Below are 24130 nucleotides of genomic sequence, written 5' to 3' on the forward strand. Positions count from 1 at the left end.
GCTTTAATGATGAACTGTTATATAGACTGTGAGTGAAATAAACCCTTTTCTCCTCAAGTTGCTTTAGGTCATGGTGTTTTATCACACCAATAGTAACCCTAACCAAGATACCATGCAACAGAGCACTTGGATGAAAACGTGTATGTCCTTGCGGAATGGTACTATAGTTGAATACAGCTTTGCAAGCATAACTCTATGGCTTCTCTAACTTAACGTGGTTGCCACCGAAGTTGCTGAATAAATAAGTAACACAAATTTATCCCATAAAAAGGAGACTTTTAATTAGATACTAAGATAAGCTGCTTGGAGAACAAACCTCAATGTAAGTATTTATGGAGCTGATCTAGAGCAAAGGACACTACCCACACCAGTGGAAGAACAGAGGAAGAAGAACTGATTGGTATCTGGGACACAGAAGTTCACAAAAGAAAGCCATGTCTTCACTGAAGTCTCTGCAAGACTGATGATTATTAGAACTTGATTGCAGAAGCCTGGAAAGTTACAGACTGACAGCTAACACCATCTAGACTCTTCAGTTCATCCAGTCATCCTCTATAGTGCTCTGAGGCTGACCTAATCTACTGCGTCTCAGCTGACACCAGTGAAATGCACTCTTCTTTCATAAAGACTTATTTTCAGGGTGTGTGTGTGTGTGTGTGTGTATATATATATATATATGTATATATATATGTGTGTGGGCATGCGCGTGCACTTGAGTACAATGCCTGCAGAAGCCAGAAGAGGGTACTGGCTCCTTCGGAGCTGGAGTTTCAGGCAGCTCAGACTGGGATCCAAACTCTAGTTCTGTGGAAGAGCAGCAAGCACTATTAACCATTGAGCCATCTCTCCAGCCCTAGAATGCTTTCTCTTTTTTTATTTAATTTTTTCAAAAATTTATTTTCTTTTGTGTCTGTGTTTTGCCTGCATGTATGTCTGTGCACCACATGTGTGCCTGGTGCCTGAGGAGACTAGAAAAGGTTGTCAGATCTCCAGGAACTGACAGTTGTAAACCACCATGTGGGTTCTGGAAATTGAACCAGAGTTCCTTCAAAGAATAACCAGTGCTCCTAACTACTGAGCCATCTTTTCAGCTCTAGAATGCATCTCCCCCCACAAAGGGGTGAAAGTCAAGGGGGAGTGCTTTTGAAACAAGATGTCTCTGTGTAGCCCTGGCTGTCCTTGGAACCTGCTTTGTAGACCAGGCTGGTCTTAAACTCAGAAATCTGCCTGCTTCTGCTTCCAGAGTGCTGGGATTAAAGGCATGCACAACCCTGCCTTACAATGCATTCTTAACACACCTCTAGGTTCTAGTAACACAAAAGATAAGCATGTCATCAGGCAGCACTGGAGACCTATGGCAAAATGCTCCTTCCTTCCTATTGTGCTACAACAGCCTACCTGATGTCCCACACATCTATCTGGCAAGTGACTTGTTTCTTGACTTTCTTTTGTTCTATGACTATAAAGGTTCATATATAGGGAGCAGGGCAAACAACAGAGTCTGGAAGGCACTGGAGGACAGATCAGCTTGCTGCTGCAGGATGTAAGAAGTAGGCAGGACACACACGCCTGCAAAGCACACTCATTATGCTCTGCTTAGGGGGCTGCAGTTATAGCTGCTGTCAAGCCTAGTAACTAGAAAAACCACAGTTAGCTGGGTGGCAGTGACGGATGCCTGTGATCCTAGCACTTGGAAGGCAGAGGCAGGGGAATTCTGTGAGTTCAAGGTCAGCCTAGTATACAAAACAAGTCTAGGAGAGCCAGGGCTACAGAGAGGAACCCTGTCTCAAAAAACAAAACAAAACAAAACAAAAATAAAGAAAAGAAAAAGCCAGATTTAATACGTCTCTGTTATTCACATTTCTAGAAAGAGATTACATGGGATGAGACAGGGACACAGAAACATTACTTGTCCTACCTGAATGTTGTCAAACTTGAGGCCGGGCATGGTAAGGTTCTCCTTGTCTATGAACACAGTGCCATATTGCTGGGTCGCTACTGACATCAGAACCTCCCTGGTCTCCTGGCTGGGAAGCCATGCGTCATTCCTCCGGTCCATCTCGCTCATGCTCAGGGCTGTGGCGAAGGGGTCATCACTCCCAGCAAACACAGTCTGGATCTGTGAGAATGGCTTTGGAGACTCAGAGACATCCAGAGGGGCCGGAGAAACACCCGATTCTGATCTATCCATCCTTGTAGAGTAAGATGGGCTGGGAGAATCTGATGACTTTTCTCCTGTAGGGGTAGCCAGTGAAGACAGCTTTTCTGGAACTGGGGAACCTGCATTGGGATTACTGACCGAAATGAAAGTAGAAGTTGTGAAGGAATCAAAGAAGTCAGAGGCCAAGGAATTAGAACTCATTGTATCTCCAAAAAATGTACTCAAGCTGGGACTGGGCTGGACCATCGGAGGAGGGGTCTTGGCCGACATCTCACTGGTGCTACTGAAACTTGGAGATTTCACCATCTGGGACTGGAAGCCATCCTGCAGAAACAAGTGTGGCTGCGAGGGAGTGGAGGTGGCCTGGCTGAAGATGGTGCAGACAGGCAAGGGCTCGTCTTTGGAGGAGGACTGGCTGGAAGACACTTCTGCAGTCTGCTCTTCGGGGGGTACTTGGCTATCCCTAGGCTCCACATCCTCCGTGCCAGCATTTTCCAGTGCAGGCATGCTTGTCACATCTTCCTGGGTTGAGTCCTCTTTCGGAGAGGCTCTGCTGTCGGGCGTCATGTCTGAAACATCTCTGGGCGTATCGTCTCCATCAGTCTCACTGCCATTACTCAGAGTGTCCACGGCTTCTTTGTCTATGGCACTGGGCAGTCTGTGATCAGTGGCACTTCTGGGGGGCTCTGCAACGTCCTGCAGACAGCCGAGGTCACCCACATCGCCCTCACTGTTGTTAGGAGAGTCGGAGATGAGCACGCTCTCCATCATGTGCTCATTAAGCCTATCTACGAAGTTGTGAGAGTCTTCGGACGTTGGCTCGTTCTCTTCGGATCCAAACTCATCTCCACCAAGATCAATGGTCTCCTCGTGATACAGCACCTGGCCCGCTTCCTCCTGAGACACCTGCTGAGGGAGATTTTCAGGCCCTGTCTGGGCAGGAGGAGACGCCTCACTTGGACTCTGTTCACCATCTTCAGCTTTTTCCATGTTGTCTAAAAAATAGACAGTCACAAATCACATCACTGTCTTATTTCAAGAACTGGGAAATAACTGGCTTCTCTTTTCTGGAAAAGGATCTCACATAACCTGGGTGGACTTGAACTCACAACTTCTGCAGTTCTGAGACATAGGCTATGCTACTTTATTCTGTGGCTCAAGGAAACAAATGTTTAATAGTTCCACATCCAAACAGTACAAAGTTAGAAATTTATAATTATGATAAATTACATTTAAAATTTACTAGCCACCATTTTTATGTGTAGAGTTCAGCAATGTTTAATACATTCTCCTTGTTGTCCAATCAACCTCTAGAATTTTGGCCATTTTGCAAAACAAAAATTCTGTACCCATTTAGTAACTCTCCCTGTACTCACATATGACAAACACCATCCTACTTCCCAGTTTTTGGAATTCTCTGGGGACCCATAGAGCATTCATCATGATGCCCTTCATCCATTGCAATATCTAGTTATCAGTAAACAAATGCTGGGTGCACTTATTGTGAAGCTCAGATCTGCCCTGGCCCGCATCTCAGGCCCAACCATGTCTGTCTCATAGTGTCCTCCAAGGGCCCTTGTCCGGGTATAGGCTGAGAACAGCAACACATCTGGAGAGTAAACACAAGCTCTTGAGAACAGCTAGAAGGTACCCATTGGCAACAGACACTGTGAGGCTCATTCATGGAGAGGCTGCTCTGCTCTGCCCTCAACTCAGAACTCCAGCATGACTGCTGCCTCCCCAGCAGGCTCCGAGGGATGTTGTGGGCATCCATTTGATGATATTCTTTGCGCTCTCTCTCAATCAGGCCACTGTTGGATGTTGTAAGCCCTGACTGGATGAGGTTTTGTTGTCTACTTGTGGCTTCTGTCTGCTATGTGCTATCTGTTCTCTTTGCTTCCTAAATGCTCACTCATCTGAACTGCAAGCTCAGCAATCACAGTTCATTCTCCACACTGTACAAATCATCGTGCTGCAGCATGTTATGGGCCTTCCTTCCCTTTGACAGGTGAATAAGAACACTGCTTTGCAGGCATGTGGCGCTTGTTCATCCATTCACCTGGGTTTCTTCTAGTCTCTAGCAATTGTGCACAGTGCTTTTGTGAACAGGATGTATGAATGTATCTCCAAGGCTTTAATTTCCATTCTTTGGCACAGCAAATTTCTATTCCAATGCCCAGAGATAAACCTGTACCATACAGTAATCACATTTTCTTTCTTTGTTTTTTTGTTGAGACAGGGTTTCTCTGTGTAGCAACAACTGCCCTGGAACTCACTATGTAGAGCAGACTGGCTTCAAACTAAGGGATCTTCCTGCCAGGCCCGTCCTGCTCCAGTGCTGAGGTTAAAGGCATGTACCACCACTGCCTGACAGTGATCACCTGTTTATTTTCACAAGGAACTGCAGTTTTCCCACTGCAGCAGAACCCCCTTCCATTCCTCCAACAGTGTACACACACCCCAATTTCACCACACACTGGCTGGCTACTTATTTTACTTTTACTCAACCTTTTAATATGTGTGAGAATTTGTTTTTATAAATCAAGGTCTTGGGTAACCTAATCTGGCCTTAAATTTGTCACGTGGCAGAACACGATACTGAACTCCTGAGCCTCCTGCCTCTACCTCCCAAATGCTGAGATACAGGCTCAGGACCAACGCGGTGTCTTACTGTATTCACTCATTTGTGTGTTTATGGTCATAAGATAATCATCTGGAATTAGGCCTCTTCATTCACTACGTGGTTCCTGCAGATCCAAGTCAGCTTATCAGGATTGGTGGCCGACACTGGGCCATCCTGTCAGCCCTCGTTTTAGCCTCTATCATTTCTTTCTTTTTTGAGATGGGTGTGGGGTTGTCTCCCTATTTATCGTACTGACCTCATCCTTACAGTCTTCCCGTCTCCCGTCTCAATCTCCTGAACGCTGAGCTTACCGGAATGAACACTGCCAAACAACATTACTCACTCTTCAGTGCTCAGGGTAAGTTTGTCTCTTAAGGCACCCCATCCCCTAACTATCTCTTCACCCCGACTTTGGTTTACTGCAGTGTTATAACTGTGGGGATTTGAGACACGGAGGACAGCAGGAGCAAAAGTTGGGGAAGAACAAAAACACTGGTAATGTAACACGGATGCCTACTACGCATGCACAGGAACCCGTACTTTATACATGAGAAACCTTTTCCAAAACCACAGGGGGCACGGAATTGGCTACGGTCAAAAGAGCCAACCCCTGCTGGGGCTGCCAAGATTGGCGGATCCCAGCTTTGCGTGTCCGAGGGCGGTGATTACGCGCGAACGCCACCCTCCGTGGGAAGGTCGAGGTCTCCGGCGACCCTCGTCACTGCAACCCGCTCCTCACCTGCCACCCGCCCCTGAGGTCGGGTCACCCGCGGGTGAAAAGGGTCCGAAGAGATGACGGAAGAGCGGAAATGGACTCAAGATCCAAGCTCCCGCGCGCTTGTGCGTCTGCGCGTGCAGGCCAGTGAGGCCCGACTTCCGCACATGCTCAGTTCGGGAGCTTCTAGCTCTTACTGGAAGTAGCGCATTTCCGGTTCATGAGCTGTGGGCGGGACCTAAAGCCAAAATGTGGAGAGGGCACCTTGGTGATTGAAGGAAATCCACTGTTCTTGGACCCGTCACCAACCAAGGGTGCTTTTTCCTAGAACTTTGTCTAGGGGAGGAGAGTTTATTCTGGAGCCAATGATGATGGGAACACACATTCAGGTCACCATAAATTCTGCTCTCTGACACAACAATTTGATGAAGTTTTACAGTAACAAAAAAATAAATAAACATTTTTCAAGCACGCTTTGGAAGCAGTGAGTAGGTGGGTTACAAAAAGAGGGAACCCTCTTCTGTAGGCCTTGGGTGCTATCTGATGGCATCTCTAGCTTTGGGATTGGTGAAACTAGTGGCCAGAGGTTTTTACCAGAAAGTTAGTGTTATACGCAGAGGGCAACGGATGACTACTAAGTGGGTAATAGTAGCATCACATAAAGCGCTGTCATGAAGGTCAGTCAAGAGACTGGCATCAATCACTAACACAGAAGAAACGTGTGCAGATCCAGAACTCCACAGAACCAGGCCAGTGAAGTTCTTGTGGTGTGTTCTTGTCTTCCTGCACTGTCCATACCAGGACATAAGAGCTTCCTGCCTCGGGAGCTCTGAGCAGTACAGATCGTGGGCTTAGCTGTGTCCCTGTGCAGACGAGGTGGCCACATGAAATGCACATTGCTGCACCTCACAGCTCAGCTACACCACCATCTTGGCTCAAGCTTGCAGCATCTCATGTTTATATGGATGTCTAACTGTTTACATGTTATCTAACTGACGTGTGTTGGATACTACTCAAGCCCGGCAAAGAGGAGCTTCAGGGGGAAAAGTGCTGGGTGGGTGTTAAGAAGCATTTTGCTCACTCGGGTTGGAATACACTTGCTTTTTTTCCTTATGAACTTTTAATTTCGATAGCTGTTAAATTCTGTTTATTCACTCTGCTCCATCCCTTTAAATCTTATTCGTGATGTATGCAGTTTAGGTTACAGATTCAAGTGAATAGTGCCTGTTCCTGAGGCTGGAGCAAAGGTCCTGGTAGTAGGTCGGACAGTGCCCTGGTGCTCAGCACCACGGTTTAGGAGTGAAGCACTGCCAACCATAAGGTCCCTTTTAATTGCTCTCTTAGGGCGCAGGGCATGGAAGCTCCAGGGAGCAGCTCAAGAGCACAAGAGCGCCGCCCTGATGGCGGTCTATTGCCACAGCATTTGCTCCTAGCCCCGCCCTCCAACCCAGGATCCCCCGCGGCTGCAGAGCCTCATGAGAACCTAAATGAGCATGCGCAGGATAAAGACCCTGCCGCCATTGGCTAGCGGGAGAAGCGTATTGATGACGCGACGAAGAAAACAGGAAGTGAGCCGTCAGGGAGTTGGTCTGGGGCTCTTAAGACCTGTTTGAGGCGGGGAATGAATGAGTTCTGGGGGATCGCTTGTGGGTTGGGACTCCGGCACTGAGGAGTGAGAGGCTGGGCAGGCAGAGCATCATGGAGGACGACGCGCCGGTCATCTACGGGCTGGAATTCCAGGTGGGCATGGCGGAGTCCGAGGGTTGGTGCCACCCAGACTCCTGACCAGCGTGGACGAGCGCGCGCATTCTGTCTGGTTCCAAGGATTCTGAGCTTGATGGCCCGGTTTTGGGGAGAGGGGACACGCGCATTGTGTGGCCGAGTGAGGCCCAGGGCTGGCATGGACGGCAGAGGGTGAGCACTCGGCCCCGCTGGTGTCTTCTTTACACTCGCACTACTGACACCTCCAGGAGCAATTATTGAGCACTGACGTGTGTTGGATACTACTCAAGCCCGGCAAAGAGGAGCTTCAGGGGGAAAAGTGCTGGGTGGGTGTTAAGAAGCATTTTGCTCACTCGGGTTGGAATACACTTGCTTTTTTTCCTTATGAACTTTTAATTTCGATAGCTGTTAAATTCTGTTTATTCACTCTACTCCACCCCTTTAAATCTTATTCGTGATGTATGCAGTTTAGGTTACAGATTCAAGTGAATAATGGGATCAGAGTTTCCATGTCCCATGGAGTTCTTCAGACCAGGGCCATGATTTGCTAAAAATACACTGGGGAGTTCTGCCATTCTCAGTGCCTTCCTGGGTACCCAGAGCCCCCATGCTAAGAATCAGGATGCCTCTTCTACATGCCCTGTCTTTGACTCTTGTCTACTTCTGTCATTTTCTTCATTATCCCGGGAATTAGATCTGACATCTAGATGGAATCAAATCCAGTTTAGGCCCATCACCCTCACTCCTTTATTTTGTGTTCCTTCCATAAAAATAAAATCCTTGGACATTGTGTGCCCTTGAACACAGATTTTTTATTTTTAAATTTTTTACATTAATTACAGTTTATTCACTTTGTATCCCAGCTGTAGGGCCCTCCCTCATTCTCTCCCAACCTCAACTTCCCTCCCTTATCTCCTCCCATGCCCCTCTCCAAGTCCACTGATAGGGGAGGTCCTCCTCTCCTTCCGTCTGACTCTAGCTTATCAGGTCTCATCAAGACTGGCTACATTGTCCTCCTCTGTGGCCTGGCAAGGCTGCTCCCCACTGAGGGGGAGGTGGTCAAAGAACCACTGATGAAATGATGAACACAGATTTATAATGATTACTTCCTGGGGTTGCCCTTGACTTTTCTGATAGGAGGAGAAAGTCAGCTCCATCTAGATGAATCTGTATGCCCATTTTACAGATAAAGGATGATGATATAGATACATACAGAGGGCCATATGATGGGGATAAGGTCTGACAATAAGGGAGATAGTGAGGTCGTGCCTAGATATCTGTACTGAGCCTGTTGCGGCCATTTAACCTGTCCAGGGTATCCGTGTTTTTACCTACAAAATGAGAAGAAATGTGGACTATGTTCAGAGTCAAGTTTTAGTGTTCCTTTTAAATCCTAAGTACAGTTGGAAGTTACTGGGAGATATTTAATAGACATGGGATGCCTATCTATGGACTGTGATCATTGGCAAATAAGATGCATAGCCCCAGCAGCCAGTGTAAGTATCTAGACTCAAAGTGTGCAGGCAACCCTAACTTAACTGAGACACTGCACATGTATGCTCAGTGAACTGTGTTCAGATTGCTCTGTATGCAACCAACAGACAGGCTCCAAGCTCAGGCATGCCTGACGTATGGACAAAGAATGGTGGAAGAGGACAGGGGAAGGTTCACTTAAAATCTGCACAAAGAAGGCAGGAGCAGTGGTACATAGCTGTAATCTCAGCAATCTCAGCACTCGGGGGAGGCAAAGGCAGGCAAGATCTCTGTGAGTTCAAGAACAGCCTGGTTTACAAAGCGAGTCCAGGACACCCAGGGCTACACAGAGAAACCTTGTCTGAAAAAACCAAAACAAAATGAAACAAAATCTGCCAAAGAAACAACACAAAGTCAAGACACAGAAATCTTGTACTGGGGAGAAGCTCAGTGGAAGTTTCAGAAGCACTGCTGGGGGGATCAGGGAATGCTACTGGTCCTGTTCTAGGGTCAGCCTGCTGCTTCCTGAGGAAGCCTGTGTGCTTGGGGGCTCCCAGTGATGTTTGCTTGATTTCAGAGGTTTTAAAAATGATTTATTTTTATTTTGTGCGCATGATGTGCCCCGCACGTGTTCCTGGTGCCCAGGAGGTCAGAAGAGGGCTTTAGATGCCCTAGAATGGAGTTACCAATGGTTGTGAGCCACCTAATGTGGGTGTTGGATCCTCTCCACAAGCAGCAAGCGCTTATAGCTGCTGAGCTGTCTTTCCAGCCTACATTATTTACTTCTTTTTGGTTAGTCACACTAACAGCTTTCTAGATTGTGGGTAATCCCTAAATTCTGGGAAGGGATTCCTATGCTGGATCCAGCTTACTTACTGACAGTTCTCTAGAAGTTTTTGTTCTCGTCAGCATGTGATTTTCTTGGGAGGATGCCTTTATCAGACCTGGGAGTTCCCATGCTTCAGGCTGTGGAACGGCAGGGCAGCATGGTACTACCTCCCCCTGGCCTCTCAATCTCACGTTATCGTAGAACAGTTCCTGGTAATAGCTGTTCAGGCTCCTTATTTCTTTTAGATTTACTTTTATTTTCTGTGTATCAGGTGTTTTGCCTGCTTGTTTGTCTGTGTACTACATGTGTACTGATGCTCACAGAAGACAGAAGAGGGTGTCAGATCCTTTGGAGTAACAGATGGTTGTAAGCCACTGTTTGGGTGCTAGGAATTGAACCTAGCTTCTCATCATTAGCAGCAAATATTCTTAACTCCTGAGCCATCTCTCCAGACCTTCTTTCTTTTGAGATAAGTTTTGGTTAAGTATTTTCCTGTTGGAATCCATTCATTATTTGGTTGACAAATGTCTTAGCTGGCTTGTTACCCCCATTTCTCTCCACTCCCCCAAATCAGGGTTTCTCTGTGTATTCCTGACTGTTCTGGAATTCACTTTTGTAGATCAGGCTGGCCTGGAACTTACAGATCTGCCTACCTCTGTCTCCTGAATGCTGGGATTGAAGGCATACACCACCACGACCTTATTTAGCTTGCTATTATATTGCTGTGATTCTATTGCTGCAACTTGGGGAGGAAAGGATGTATTTCATCTCCCAGGTCTATTATGAAGGAAAGTCAGGGCAGGCAGCACTGTGAAGGCAGGAACCAAAGCAGAGACCATGGAGTAGTGCTGCTTACTGGCTTGCCCTCAAGCTCATAGTCAGCTCCCTTTCCTGTATCTCTCAGGACCACCTGCCCAGGACACCAATCATCAATCAAGAAAATGCCCTCCCCCTCAACTTGCCTAATTGTCAGTCTGATGGAGATGATGGAGACATTTTGTCAATTTTGACAGTTTGTCAGTTCAAGTTTCTCTGCCCAGATGACTGTAGCTTGTGTCAAGTTGTAAAAAAAAAAAAAAAAAAGGACCAAGATATCAAGGAACTACTTAGTGCCTATTGGGTCCCAGGTCTTTCGTGTGCACTGGATCACAGCAGAGTTGAAAACAGAGAGGTTATAGCTTTTGTGCATCCCAATCACCCATGCCAAGGGCAGAGGTGTTTCTGTGGACAGGATTTTTGGGTTCAGTTGATCAGTTGGCTTTTTTGGTGCTGGGATGAAATGTGGGGCCTCCTGCGTCGTCGTCAGGTGCTCTATCACTGATCTATGACTTCTTTAAAAATTCATCAAGTAGCTGTTTCATATATGCATTTTTATTCTTTTTTTTTTTTCTTCTTTCTCTCCTCTGCTCCTTCAGTCACCAGCCCTCCATCCCTTTTACTGGATTGCTCTCCTGGTGCCTTGGTGAGGAGACTGTTTGTATAGGGAGCCTTCTGATTGCAGGAGAAGGCTAGCCTGGCCCTGACCTTTAGTGTAGCACAGCGCTTCCTTACTGCTTCTCTTTCTAAGTTGGCGTTATTCTTTCAAGGCCACTGCTTTTAGACGCAGTTGGCTGTCTGCTGTGTAAATAAGCATGTATTTTACATGTTAGTAAGCAGCCAGGTAAGATGCTAAGCTTCCAAAGGGAGTGCTGTATACTCTAGTTCCTGGTGACTATTTTCTGCCATTGTCTCAAACCCTCGCCAGTTCCAGTTCCTGTTGTTAGCTTCGCTTACTCCATGGAGATCTGACACTAGAATGGCTAGAATGAAACAGCCTTAGTAATTCTGCTTAACAAATAAGCTCTCCTAAAAATGGGAAGGCCTTAGTTTAAACTTTTGTGAGGCATTTGCAGACACGTTTCAGATTTGTTTGTGAGAATCATTTCCCTTATCTGTTTTTCTAAAAACAAAACCAACCAACCAACCAAACAAACAAATACAACCATGTATTGTATGAGACTGAAGAAAATACCTCTAGGTGCTAACGCCATCCCCAAGTTGGCTGGTTGCTCTCTGTGCTCCACTCTCTGTCACCTCTTCGGCAGAGGTGCCCTCACCTTTCTAAGGCACCAGAAGCAGTGTGCACCAGGTGCTGTGTGTGACTGTGTATTGTCTTCACTAAGGAATATCTACATTCTGGAATTGCTCTTCTTTTTTAGAATGGCTTCTAATGGAGGTCATTTAATTTTGATTTCCTTCTTTTGTAAAATGATGACATTTATATATCCTGTTTTCTGTGTGATGTTGAGCCAGAAGGTGATTTTGCTAAATGCTTATCTGTTACTGTGGTCTGTGCCAGTGTCTTTGATGCTTAATCCCATGCCAGTTTATCTTTCAGTCTTTCTGTTTGTCTTTTCTCTCTTGATGAGTCTAGGCCTCAAACTTCTTGGGTACTTCCATGGCACCTGTAGAGCCAGAGACACATGCACATCAGCCTTTCATCGTCAGCTTGAAATACAGAAACTCATGTGAAATAGTCATTCTCTCTCAGTTGGGTCCTCTCCCTGGTCCTGTTTTGGGGACTTCAGGCTATGTATCTTCTGTGTGAGCCCAAGTTGTATTTGAATGTCTTTGTGTACTAATCTAAAGGTGGAACCCTACCCGTTTTCTCCCCCGCAGGGTGGGCCTGATTCCTGGCCTCAGTGCTCCCTTCTTCCTTTCAATAGGCAGTATGGTCTAAGCTAGGTCCTTAAGGCCCATAGAGTTCAGAGGCTCTGCGGTGTTACTGATAGGCCCCAGTTTTTGGTACGTGTATATGCAGATTTCTAGAACCACAAAGGATTATCAGTTTCATATAAGGCTGTCCAAACTGTTTATCCAAGAGTGCAGAGGGGGAGGCAGGAGTGGACAGTTGCATCCTTAGCCTGCTTTGCATGGTGAGTAGACACCTCAAGATGTTATAGTGTGTATGCCACACTGGACGGGTATTTCCTTCATTTTATTTACATACACCATCGAGTTTTGTGCTTCTGTCCCTGGAGAAGGGTGGGGATACAGAGGCAGTGTAGTTGAGTCTTCTGAAATCTAAAATTTGTACTAACTGCAAAAACAGTATAAACAGTACAGACTTAATGGTCACGACAGCTGTTAAACTCTTTCTCTTAGTAATTTTCAAAGAAAAGAAAGAAGGAAAAAGCACGTAACTAAATAAATAGTAAAAATACTGCTCAGCTGTGGCAGTCAGGAAGTAGGCTGTTTTGGGAGGAGCAGCTGTAGAGAGTGGGGCACATCAAGTGAGCTTGGTGAGGGAAGAGCTTCCTGTTGCTGCTCTAACAAATTACAGAAATTTAAAGGTGTCCACCATTCCGTAGGGGAGAAGTCCCACACAGGCCTCTCTGGGCTAAAACAAGTTCACTGGGAGGTCCTTGTCACATGGTGGCATCTGTAGTCTTGCCTTTTCCAGCATCCAAAGCTACCCACATTCCTAGGCACATGGTTCCCTCCTCAAAGTAGAACCAGCAATGGCTGCCTGAGTCCTTGCAGTTCCTTGACTCTTTCTTAAGCTACTGTTACTGTTATTGGAGGCTAATGGTACTGACAACCCAATGTCTGAGAGGAATGTTGAGCATAAAAAACATGAAAAGAGGGAGTTTTGCTCACAAATTAGCATCTCCTTTCAAGAAGGATTATGGAGGGAATGATGAGGGGAGAGGATAAGGAATGGAGGGATATTTATGTCTTTTCTGAGAATGAGGGAGAGCTTCCAGGAACACAGGGTGGCCCCTCTCTTTCCTCCTTCCATGATGTGGAGTTACCAGTCAAGGTTGGTTAAGCATCTTTAGCTTTGAAGTGGGAGGAGAGAGTTAAATCTAGGTCAAGTAATTCTAATACTACAGTTCAAAATCCTTGTCAGTGGCCAATGTATCTATGCACAGAATAATAGGATCTGTCCTAAAGATAAGGTTGCCAAGGAGAACAACACCAAACCTCTTGCTCTGCTCTAGTCACCTATGAAATGCTACACACTATGTGAAGAGCAACTTCTCAGTAAAAATGGTCCAGGAAACTTGTAACCCCACACAGAAGAACTGCTGTCTATGGCAAACTAATAATGTGTGGCTTAGCTGTGTAACCTCCAGATTGGCTGGTCTCCCTTCTAAATTTCTGAGGGAGGGTCTCATTATGTAGCCCAGGCTGGCCTTGAACACATGACCCTTGTGTCTGCCGTCATGGGCATGCAGTACCACATGCAAGTAAGAGCAAATGAAACTGGAGGTTGATTGCAGCCTCCCTCTGTAGCTCACCTCTGGCTGCTGAAGCCTCCCTCTGTAGCACACCTCTTGCTGCTTTGTTTCCACATGGCTGTGACTACAGCCACAAGAGTTTTCCTGGTTTCAAGCACCAGTGCGATTTACATCCTTAACATTCTCTGCTTCCCCAGTCCTTGACTTAATGGAAGCTGCACAGTCCCTTTGCTCTGTGTGTGAACACAGTCATGTTTCTAGGAATCAGTATGTAGCCATTTTTAATGAGCCATTATTGTGTCTACAGCAGAAAGTAATGTGTAAGTACAGGGTCTTGGCCTGGGTCCTTGTAATGATTGGGCTGAAAGAGCTGGAATTGCATCTGGTTTGAAGCACCATTCAGAGGTGCTTTTCTTCTCAAAGTGTGAAATTCTTAATTTTGTCTTTTATTATGAATGCTCTAATCATAGTTACTGCTGTTGATGCTGGCTTCCGTTTCCTAGACTTCACCTTTAGGAAGGCTGGCACCTTCTGACCTTGGTGGTGGCTTGTAGCTCTTAGTTGGGGCTGTAACTGGAGGTGGCTTTCCCTGTAGAGGCACTTTGTCCAGAGCCATTCTGCTCTCTAGTTGTTTAACTGTGGTGCATGGTATAAAGCCTAGCTCTTTGTTTCAGCTGTGAAGGGCCATCCAACTCAAGGCTCCCCAACTGGTAGACCTTTGAGAAAAATGCACAAGCTTCACTTTTCTTGATGCACATCCTAGAATCTTAGAACCTGTTTCTAAGGAAATAGTAATGTGGGCTTTCTTCCCCTTTCCATTTTTCTTTTTCTTTTCTTCTTGTTTTTTTTTTTTCCCCCATATGGTTTTATGTTACTGTGAAATAACCTTGTTTTGGTTGAAGGCTAGGTTTCTGCATGGTGACTTTGGATATTCCCTTCCCATGGAGGACTTATTGCTGGAAGGCTTCCCCTAGCCTGGAAGCAGGGGTCTGCTCAGTCCTCTGCTTTCAGATCAGGGATTGAGAGCTTGCACAGCTTCAGTCTGTGCCAGCCATTCCAGTTACAATTCTGCTTTCCCCCACTGTGTCCCTGTGTGGTGAGAGCTGTGCCAGCTTGTTGATGGTGGGCCCTGCCCTGTGCATATTTGCATCCTAAGCCTCCTACTCTGTCACACTTTTCCACGGACTTAAACCTGCAGATACAGTGTAGCCTGATCCTCTGCTCCTTGACACATTAGGAGGCCTGGAGGCCGACTGTATTTTGCATAGCTTTTCTAGTTCTTTGCAGGGAACTTGGCTTAACCTACCTGCATTGCATTGCTGGAAGCCATTTCTGTTGTGTTATTTTGATGAAGTGTAATTTGTTGAACCAATCTATTTATTGCTGACATGGTGGTTTTATTACCCAACTTAACTATTGCTGTGTAAATAATTTGTATCTTTATTGCTTAGATTAGTGCCCACTTAGAGTTATTTCACGTACAGATTTGAAGTGCAATTGTGTTAGGAGTGTGCAGTCGCCTCTAGACACTGCTGATTTATCCTTCATCTCAGCAGATGAGATAAGCCGACTTTTCTGTGTCTATTAAGCCTAACTTCATAAATGTGTATGCATTTCCTCCCTCCTCAGGCACGGGCTCTAACACCTCAAACTGCGGAAACAGATGCCATTCGCTTCTTGGTTGGGACACAGTCTCTTAAATATGATAATCAGGTAACTATTTTTGACAAATGTGTACATGTTAATTACTAAGCTTATTCTTAGTTTCATATCCATTTTGCTCTTGATTTTTCAAGCAATATTTTAAAAAAATTTAATGCCATGCAAACAAAATTTTTCATTAGATTTAAGCACATATTTCCAAGTCATAACTATTGCCCAACTATGTTTAATGATTGATTACAATAATTTAAACATTCTGTTTAGTGTTTCTTTTTTGTGTGTGTGTCCATGGTATATGTACGTGTGTGTGTGTGTGTGTGTGAGAGAGAGAGAGAGAGAGAGAGAGAGTATAAGTAACAACCTAAGACAACTTACTCTGTAGCCTGACTGGCCTGGAACTATGTATATCAATGTGGCCCCAAACTCCAAGAGATCTGTCTGTCTCTGCCTCCTGAGTGCTGAGATTAGAGATGCATGCCACCAAGCCAGGCAGTAGCTTATACATTGAGGTGGGACTGCTCATCACTTTTGATTTGTTATTGTGTCAAGTGTCCCCAGCCCTCAGGAGCTGTACCATGCCTGGTCTCTGTTACCTTAAATTTGTGTCATCTGCTTTTGAACTGAACTTGAGGGCAGGGAGAAACTCAGACACTGTTTTTAAAGGTGGTTGTTTCCTAATCTGTCCCACAGGGAACGGGATTGTACCTATGTGTGCTGGGTTGGTTTGTACTAACTGTTCTGGTCAGCATTGTATGTGGCTGGCACTGGCCATCCTAAGCCCTTGCTGGGATTGAATTCTGCACTGATGAGTGCAGAGTGACTCCTGAAGAGGAGAGAGAATCATAGTTAATCAAGAGGCCTTGTGAAGCAGTACCACATAAACATATTGCTAGAAGAGAGAATCATGGTTTTAAGCAAAAGTCCTTTTGAAGCTGTTGCTAGCTATTGTGTAAACCCTTTAGTATAGTATTGTCTTGATAGCCAAAGTCACACATATTAGTCATTAGAAAACACATAAAAAGTACAAAGCACAGAGAGGCAAAGGCAAAGGTGGTGGCTCCAACCTCGAGAACGATTCCTTTTATTTCCATCAGTTGGGAACGTATATATTTTTTAAAACAAAAATGATGTCATGTTTATGTAGTTTGTATGTCCCTGTCTCTCTAAATCTATATCATGGACACCTTTTTGTGCTTCCAGGCACTGACCAGCTTTGTGTGGTTCTACTGCAGCCAAGTGCTAGCAGGTACCTGAACTTGTCCTGGGCATTGAGGTGGCCTTGGCTCTTTTATTACAGTAATCAGTGTCACTGGGGAGCTTTCTTAGAAGAAATCTGTGCATCCACGTTACTTTCTTAGTGTGTGTGTGTGTGTGTGTGTGTGTGTGTGTGTATGTGTGTGTTTAAGTAAGTAGTTTCTACTGGCTTAAGTACTGATCAGAGAGATTGAGTGTGAAAATCATGTCAGTTCCTGTAATTTTTTTTTCCAGAAAAGCATGAAGATGACATAGTTAGCCTTCTTACTCAGAGACCTAAATTTAACAGTTGTAATTAATAGAATGTAATCATAGATGCTGATATGTTGGCCTCATTTTTTTAAAAAGAAACAAAAAATGTGCTAAAATACAGTCTTATCCCAACTCAGTGACTGCTGCCTTGAGTCTTGCCCATCACAGAGGGACTAGGCATACTTTACCCAGTCTCCACTGGACAATAGCCCCTATGGTCACCCTTTGGCCAGCAGCCAAAGCTACAGTTTTATTTTTAAAAAAATATTTATTCATTACGTATACAATGTTCTGCCTGCATGTACAACTACACACCAAAAGAGGCCACCAGATCTCATTATAGATGAATGTGAGCCAACCTGTGGTTGCTAGGAATTGAACTCAGGTCCTCTGGAAGAGCAACCAGTGCTCTTAACCTCTGAGCCATCTCTCCAGCATCTTCCTCCCCTCCCCTTTCACAGTTATTTTTAGATCTCACTAGTCAGCAGCCCCTATGGTACCTCTGGACCTCACTGTGTGATCTCCACTTTCCATCCTTCCTGTAGACACAGCAGGTCTGAGAAACTGAGAGGTTGGCACTAGTATGCCCTCACCCCCAAGCCTCTTGAGAGTAGAGTTTTTATAGCACCTTAGGATGTTAGGCTGGAGAAGACCAGCTAGCAGCATTCTGCAGCTTAGTATTGTAGAAGCAATCCATGTGGACTTGTCACTTTGCCTTTGGGAAGGGGCTCAGTGAGAACTAAACCGCAGTGGTGTATACTGTTCAAAGGTTTAGCTGCCACCAAGTTTGTATGTATTTCTTTATGATCACGGTGCTTATTAAGGTATCAGGGAAAACATCTGAGATGCTGATTGTCCGTTTCTTGAATTTGTAGATCCACATCATAGATTTTGATGATGAAAATAACATTATAAATAAGAATGTCCTCCTCCATCAAGTGGGTGAGATCTGGCACATCAGTGCCAGCCCAGCAGATAAAGGCGTGCTGGCCACCTGCTACAACAAAAGTAAGTGCTGTGCTTATTGTTCTGTGTGTGTCAGCTGGAGGTGTCATGTGAGAGTGATTCTGTATTGCTAATGGTGCCATTTAGAAGATGTGACCATTCACCTTGGTGCTGCCCATACACACCGTGACACTGGGAGTAGATGTTTGTGCTGTAGGGTTGGTTGCTGTTCCAGGAGCACTACACCGGAAGGGTCCTGAAAGGTGGGCTTTGCCTTTCAGGTGTGTGCATGACGTGAGCATAGCAGTAACTTGCCTCCTTCCCACTGCCCGATGTTGGGGTCATAAGGTGTCCCAGCTGGCAAGTAGTCCTCTCTGATAGTAGCGGTGCTGCATATGCATGCTTGTGGGCTATCTATGTGCCTGCCAGGCCTCCACCTGCCAACCCAGTGCTCCAGTCTCTTGGACCTTCAACATTTGTGTCAGACAGGGACAGTGAGCTGATTTCACTTCTCCCTCAGTTCTCCTTGCTCTCTCTTTGTGACATTCCTGATGGTGGTTTCTGGGAAAAACCTCTTCTCGTGCCATAGAGTGCACCATGTTCTGTTGGGTGGCTACCAGGAAGCCTTCTTCTAGAACCTTTTGATTAGACAGTTCCTCCATAGGATTTTCCATATAGTGCTTCTTATTTCTGTCTTAACTTCAAGCCAACCTGTCTTTATTTTAAATATATAGTCTCTTATTAAGGATAAAACAAAGTTAGATGAAAGGTCTTTTCCTCCTGTAATCCATTGAAATGTTTTCTCTTTCCTTCTTCTCTTTTCCCCTCCCTCCCTCTTCTTTTGTCTCTTTGTTTCTTTTTTCATTCCTTCCTTTATAGGGACTTCCTATATAGCCCAAGGTGGTCTTGAATTCTTGACCTTTCTGCCTCAATCTCCTGTATGCTTGGGTTACTGATGCCTGCAGACGCATTCAGTGCTCCCTACCATGCCTGATGTTCTTTATATCCTTCATCTCTTACTTTTAGCTTTTTACATGGTATTATTCCATTTTTTGGGAAGACATTCAGATTGAATTTTCCTATCTTGAAAATCTTATTGCTGTGAAGAGACACCATGGCCAAGGCAACTTATAAAAAGAGAGTATGGGAGCATGTTTACAGTTTCAGAGAGTGAGTCCATGACCATTATGTCAGGGAGCATAGTTACAGGCAGGCAGGCATGGCCCAGGAACAGTAGCTGAAAGCTTACCTGTTGAGACTTTGACAATGGGTGTTGGGGATGGAGGGAGAAAGGAGAGAGAGAACATAGAACTAACTGGGAAACTGGGAATGATGTGGGCTTTTGAAGTCAAAGCTCACATCCAGTGACACACTTCCTTCAATAAGGCCACACCTCCTAATCCTTTTCAAACAATTCCACAAACTGTGGAGAAGCATTCATATGTATGGGCCTATGGGGGCCATTCTAGCCTCTCCCCATCACCGCTGAGTTGTTCTAGGAGGTGTTAGTCTGTCTGTTGTTCTGTCTCAGTGATACAACTTTTTCTTATGTCTTCATATTGGCATGGCTGAGGTGGTGATTTTGTTACCTCCCTGCTCTGCTGCTGTATTGAACAGCAGCACAAATGCTGGCCCATGCTACTTGAGCAGACTCTACTTATCTGAAGGTGACTTGTATATAGTCATCTCACTATGATTGCTACCTGTTCCATGGTTGCCACACCCATTCTAGCAATCTGCCTCCAATTCTCTAAGGCAGGCCTCTATTTTCCCTTGTATAGGGAGATTGCAGCCTTTCCTGTTTGAAGAAAGCCAAGATTCTGTTCATGAAGGCAGTGGTCTCTAAAAAGTAACATTTAGACATAGGGGTGATCTTTGTGATTAGCTCAAGACAGCTAACCTTTGTAACCTTCACCTTTGACATATCATATGGTGCTGACAGTCATAGGACATTCCTTCCCTTGGCCACATTAACTCAGTTCTAAGCAGACTACAGGTCCTGTTGTACTCAGGTACATGAAGGTGTGTCCTGGCCTGTGTGCAGAGCCAGTCCTTGACCTCAGAGGCTCAGCCGCAGGGCCTGCTGGGTATCCAGTATGCACCATCTGTGGTGGTGGGTACAGAGTTTATTCCGATGGTATTGTTAGCACAGCTCTTCAGGCACAGTTCCTCTCCAGCTGGTGGTCTAGAGCACCAGACGACTTGCCTGCCACACATACTGTACACAGTATGGCCAGACGTAGTCACTATGGGCATGCCTTTCAGAAAAGGGAGATGGAAGGCATGCTGTCCTCCCAGGTACAGTGTCTTCCATAGGCTTACTGTCCTCCATAGGCTCCCTGTCCTCCGTGGCTCACTGTCCTCCGTAGGCTCACTGTCCTCCGTAGGGTCACTGTTTTTCCAGCCTCACTTCATGTCATTCTCCCAGGCACACTGTCTTGAGGTCAGCCTCTTTAGCTTTTGGTGTGTAGAGCTGAGCTTTCCAGTCATCATTGTTGTTCCCTCTTCTCAACAGCTCTTTCCTTCTTTATCTCTCTCTCCTCTCACATTTTGACTGTGTCCCACCTGTTGGCGACCTCTGTTAATGCCAAGGCAGAGGTGGCCTTGCTGTGGTTTCTGATAGCACGTGAGTACTTCTCGCTTTCTGCTTTCGCTTGCTGCCTGTTGTAGACTCTCTAACAGCCTGTTGAGTCTATACTATTTTCACTTACTTCCATTTCTTTTGAACTTTCTTCCTGAAGTCTTCAAGCCTCTTTCAACTGCTTGGAGCAGTAGGTTTGCTAGCAAGGAAACCGATGTACAGTTTCATATACTCTGAGAAGCTGCCACAAAAAATGCACTTTGGGGTAGCCTGGTCCTGCTGCCACGGTCCAGAGTACATGCTGCTGGCTTAGTGGGCATTCTGTTGAGCCCCTGGCAAGTGTTAGGTGGATTTAGAGTCTTGGTGTGAGCCCTGTTTGTGGGTACAATTCAGTTTCTAGAGCTTCTGGATCTGAATGTTAGATTGTCTTGACTCTCCACATGGGTCTTGCCAGCTTTATGAGGCTGATGGTGAATTGAGCTGCTTACCTGGTCAGCAACAGCAAACAGGTATGCAGAGGAAATCCTTAGTCCTGGCTTGCTACCATGTGCGTTACTTCTAGTTACCCTGAGTCTTTTCAAGTCAGGACCTTCGAGAGACTAGCTTTTTCTACTAGATTTTGAAGGCAGCCTGACCTGCCATTCAGTATTTTCCTGTCACCCTCTCTAGGAAGGAGACAGTTTAGCAGCATTCAAGTCTGAATTCCAGGAACCCTGTTTGCAAGTTTGGTCTGCAGGCAGTACTACTATTTTCCAGAATGCTAGGCTCATTCTTCTCAGTGTAGCCAGCAAGAGCCAGTGAACTTGAGCTTCTTAGGTCTTTGCTCTTTGAAGCCATGCTTTGTGATGTACCCATTCTATGCAAATGATCTGTGGTGACAGTCACTATCTTGGGACCAGGTGCCCACCTCTTTTGTCTCCAGAAAACCTTGGCTTTACAGAGCACACGGCTGCCATGTATTCTTAGTGAGAACTACCATACTTTGCAAGTGAATGCTTGTGCCTTTTTTTTTTCACATGCAGATTACCCATGAATTACTAGGTTTCCATGCTTTGTAGTTTAAATAGGAATTCACTCCAAAAGCCCCGCATACTGGGATTAGAACGTGATGCTTGAGGAATCCCCCTTTGTGTCACTCTTCCTATGAGAAACAGAGTAGTCCTTTCCCCCAGGGTTTTCCTGGCTGGCTATAGACTTACTGTTATCAGTTGTTGCATCTTCTTCTGTGATCATTTTGTTAGTATGTACTTGTTAAGAAGCCCACTCCTTGCACTCTCCAGTGTGATGTGGTGGGAGGGGTAGCATCTTTCAGTCAAGGCTGAGGCCTTCAAAATGTGTCTCAGAGTGTGCAGCTGGTGGGGTGGACAGACGTGGGAAGTAGATGGATGAGTTGAGGCCAGCAGGCTTTGGGGAACCATATTTTCATCAATTTGTGTCCTCAGTTCAGTGGCTGTATCCTCTTTCACATGTGTGCTAAATTCTCAGTGGATATTACTGAGGGGACAGTAGAGAGAACCATGGGAAGGAGTTTTCTAGAAGAGAGTTAGACATGGAATGCACTTGGAGAGGTCTGTTCTTCTGTGGGAATCTTGGTGTGGACATTATTGTCAACAGCAATGCTCAAGATGAGTCTTAATTGGGACCTGCAGACTCTCCACAGCGACTGGAAGTGTGAGAGTGGTGGCACCTTGATGGCTACACACGTGCTCAGGTGCCTTCTGAGTACATGTGGGTAATGGAATGGACTGGCAGTGCAAAGGAGAAAACCTTCCCTGGTCCCCGGAGAAAAGTAAAGACAGTGTGTATTAGAAACATGTTTTGAGGGAGATGCACTTTAGAGAGGCCTAGCAGAGCAAATACAGTGGTCACTGTGCAGTGTACATCATCTGTGCCTTCAGTGGAGTGCCTGAACACATACCATTTGTGTTCATGTGTATGTGCATGTGCGTGTGTGTGTGTGTGTGTGTGTGTGTGTGCACGCGTGCGCGTGCGCATATGCCTGTGTGTGTGACCTACTTCTGCTGACACTATCCTTGCTGATATCTATGCAGCAATGACCTCATAGTCAGTAGAGGGCACCATTGTCCTGGCTGTGTGGTCTGGCCTGTGGCCCATAACAGGCTCCCCACATCATGTATTGTGGTGGCCCCATCTTTACTGCTGCACTGATTGGCCACATGGCATTCCTGAAACCTTTTCTTCTGACCCTTCTAGAAGTGTGCTCTGAGTCTCAGGCCTTGCCTGGGAGAGATGTCCCAGACTTGGATATATTTGTGGCATCTGCTCTTGTGGTCAGTGTTCGTTCATGAGGTGGGCACAGGATCTGTAAAGAATTTAGTTCATAAATTCTCCTAAATTACTCCTAAACCACAGGGATTCATAGATAGGTCCTCGGGGTGAGGGGACTAGTAGGGCTTGGGATTGTTAGAGTATGATGGGTGGACTGGCCAGCAACTAGAGTGTGCTGTATCTCCTCTCTCTAGGTCTCCAGGTGCGTACTTATTCATGGAGCTTTTCTGTGATTCTAGCTGGAGCTTCTACAGTGCAGACACAGAGCTCTGGGGGCAGCTGCAGAGTGGGGGCCAGGTCCACAGGGTAGATGTGGTATGTCTTTCTCTAGTGTCAACTGTATTGATTTTAAGCAATGAAAGGATTATTTATAGTGTAAAATGAATTTAGATATGTTAGCAAGCAGAGTGCAAAATTCACAGGAATCTCATGAATAAAACACGAGACTACTGAGGACCCCTCAGATCTGTTATGCAAACACTTAACAGTTTGTAAAGGACATAGTCCTGTCGGGATGTACATTCCTTCTTTCTGTTGGTGAGCTCCAGAGTATAGGGACAGCTGCTCTGTTCTGGATGGGATGAGGAAGGACAGGGTCACACAGGAACTTCAAGTATGAACCTGAAGATTTGCTATGAGACTGTATTTTCCTGAGCTTCCTTAGGTTTGAGAGTCACAGTTCTCATGCACATTAGTGCCAGAGTTGTCATTAGAGTGTTCCTTCCTCTGTGGGCCTCTCTGGCTTGCTGGAGCAGGTACAGGAACAAGTAGCTGGCAAGTACCCCACTCTCGGGGCACTCTGAGGACCACATGTAACCAAGAGCTCAGGGCTTTGAACCTACATGATGATCTTCTGGTGGAGCAGACTTGTCTACCAGAGTCAGGGGGCTCTGGTGGATGTCATTCTCTATGGAGTCACAGATGAGCTTGCTTTTCTTGCAGGAACAGTGTAGTAGTTACCGTTTTTGCCATTGTGATCAGACACTTAACAAAAGAAATTTTCAGAAGGGAGGATTTATTCTGTTTATGGTCTAAGAGGGCTTAGTCCATCATAGAGCAGAAGGCATGGTGGCAGGAGCATATAACCTTTTGCTCACATTGTGAAACACCAGGAAGCGGTGAGCTTGGGCTGGAAATGGGTCTTTGGCCAGAAGCAGAGCCCAACTGTAGCTTTCAAAGCCCATCCCGCGATCCTGTGTCTAGGCAGGTTTCAAGTCCAGTAGAGTCCATAGCCTAAAACTAGAGTAATGGGTCAGACACGTGATCCTGTTGGAGACATTTCACACTCAAAATAAAACAAGCCATAGTGGAGTGTACCACACTGGGTGCATGGTGTGGTGTGATGTGGTCAGCTCTCAAAATGTGAGTGAACCAACCAGCAGTTAGTAGACTGGTACACTG

At 45.7% G+C, this 24130-nt stretch overlaps 2 protein-coding genes across 2 annotated transcripts in view; one reads left to right on the plus strand and one right to left on the minus strand.

The window, feature by feature from the left end:
• Positions 1–5676, minus strand: part of Trappc12 (trafficking protein particle complex subunit 12) — a 62430-nt gene extending 56754 nt beyond the window's left edge. Inside the window, exons 1-2 of the mRNA XM_021653569.2 lie at positions 5524–5676; positions 1919–3156 (exon numbers count right to left, since the gene is read on the minus strand). Of these exons, the coding sequence (XP_021509244.1) occupies positions 1919–3151 (1233 nt within the window). The 5' untranslated portion in view covers positions 3152–3156; positions 5524–5676. The remainder of the gene's footprint in view (positions 1–1918; positions 3157–5523) is intronic.
• A 1352-nt stretch (positions 5677–7028) lies between these two features.
• Positions 7029–24130, plus strand: part of Eipr1 (EARP complex and GARP complex interacting protein 1) — a 106279-nt gene continuing 89177 nt past the window's right edge. The window contains exons 1-3 of the mRNA XM_060366533.1: positions 7029–7239; positions 15376–15459; positions 17790–17922. Coding sequence (XP_060222516.1) covers positions 7198–7239; positions 15376–15459; positions 17790–17922 — 259 coding nt within the window. The 5' untranslated portion in view covers positions 7029–7197. The remainder of the gene's footprint in view (positions 7240–15375; positions 15460–17789; positions 17923–24130) is intronic.

This window comes from Meriones unguiculatus, chromosome 1 (assembly GCF_030254825.1).
Source record: "Meriones unguiculatus strain TT.TT164.6M chromosome 1, Bangor_MerUng_6.1, whole genome shotgun sequence".
In the NCBI taxonomy this organism is placed as follows: domain Eukaryota; kingdom Metazoa; phylum Chordata; class Mammalia; order Rodentia; family Muridae; genus Meriones; species Meriones unguiculatus.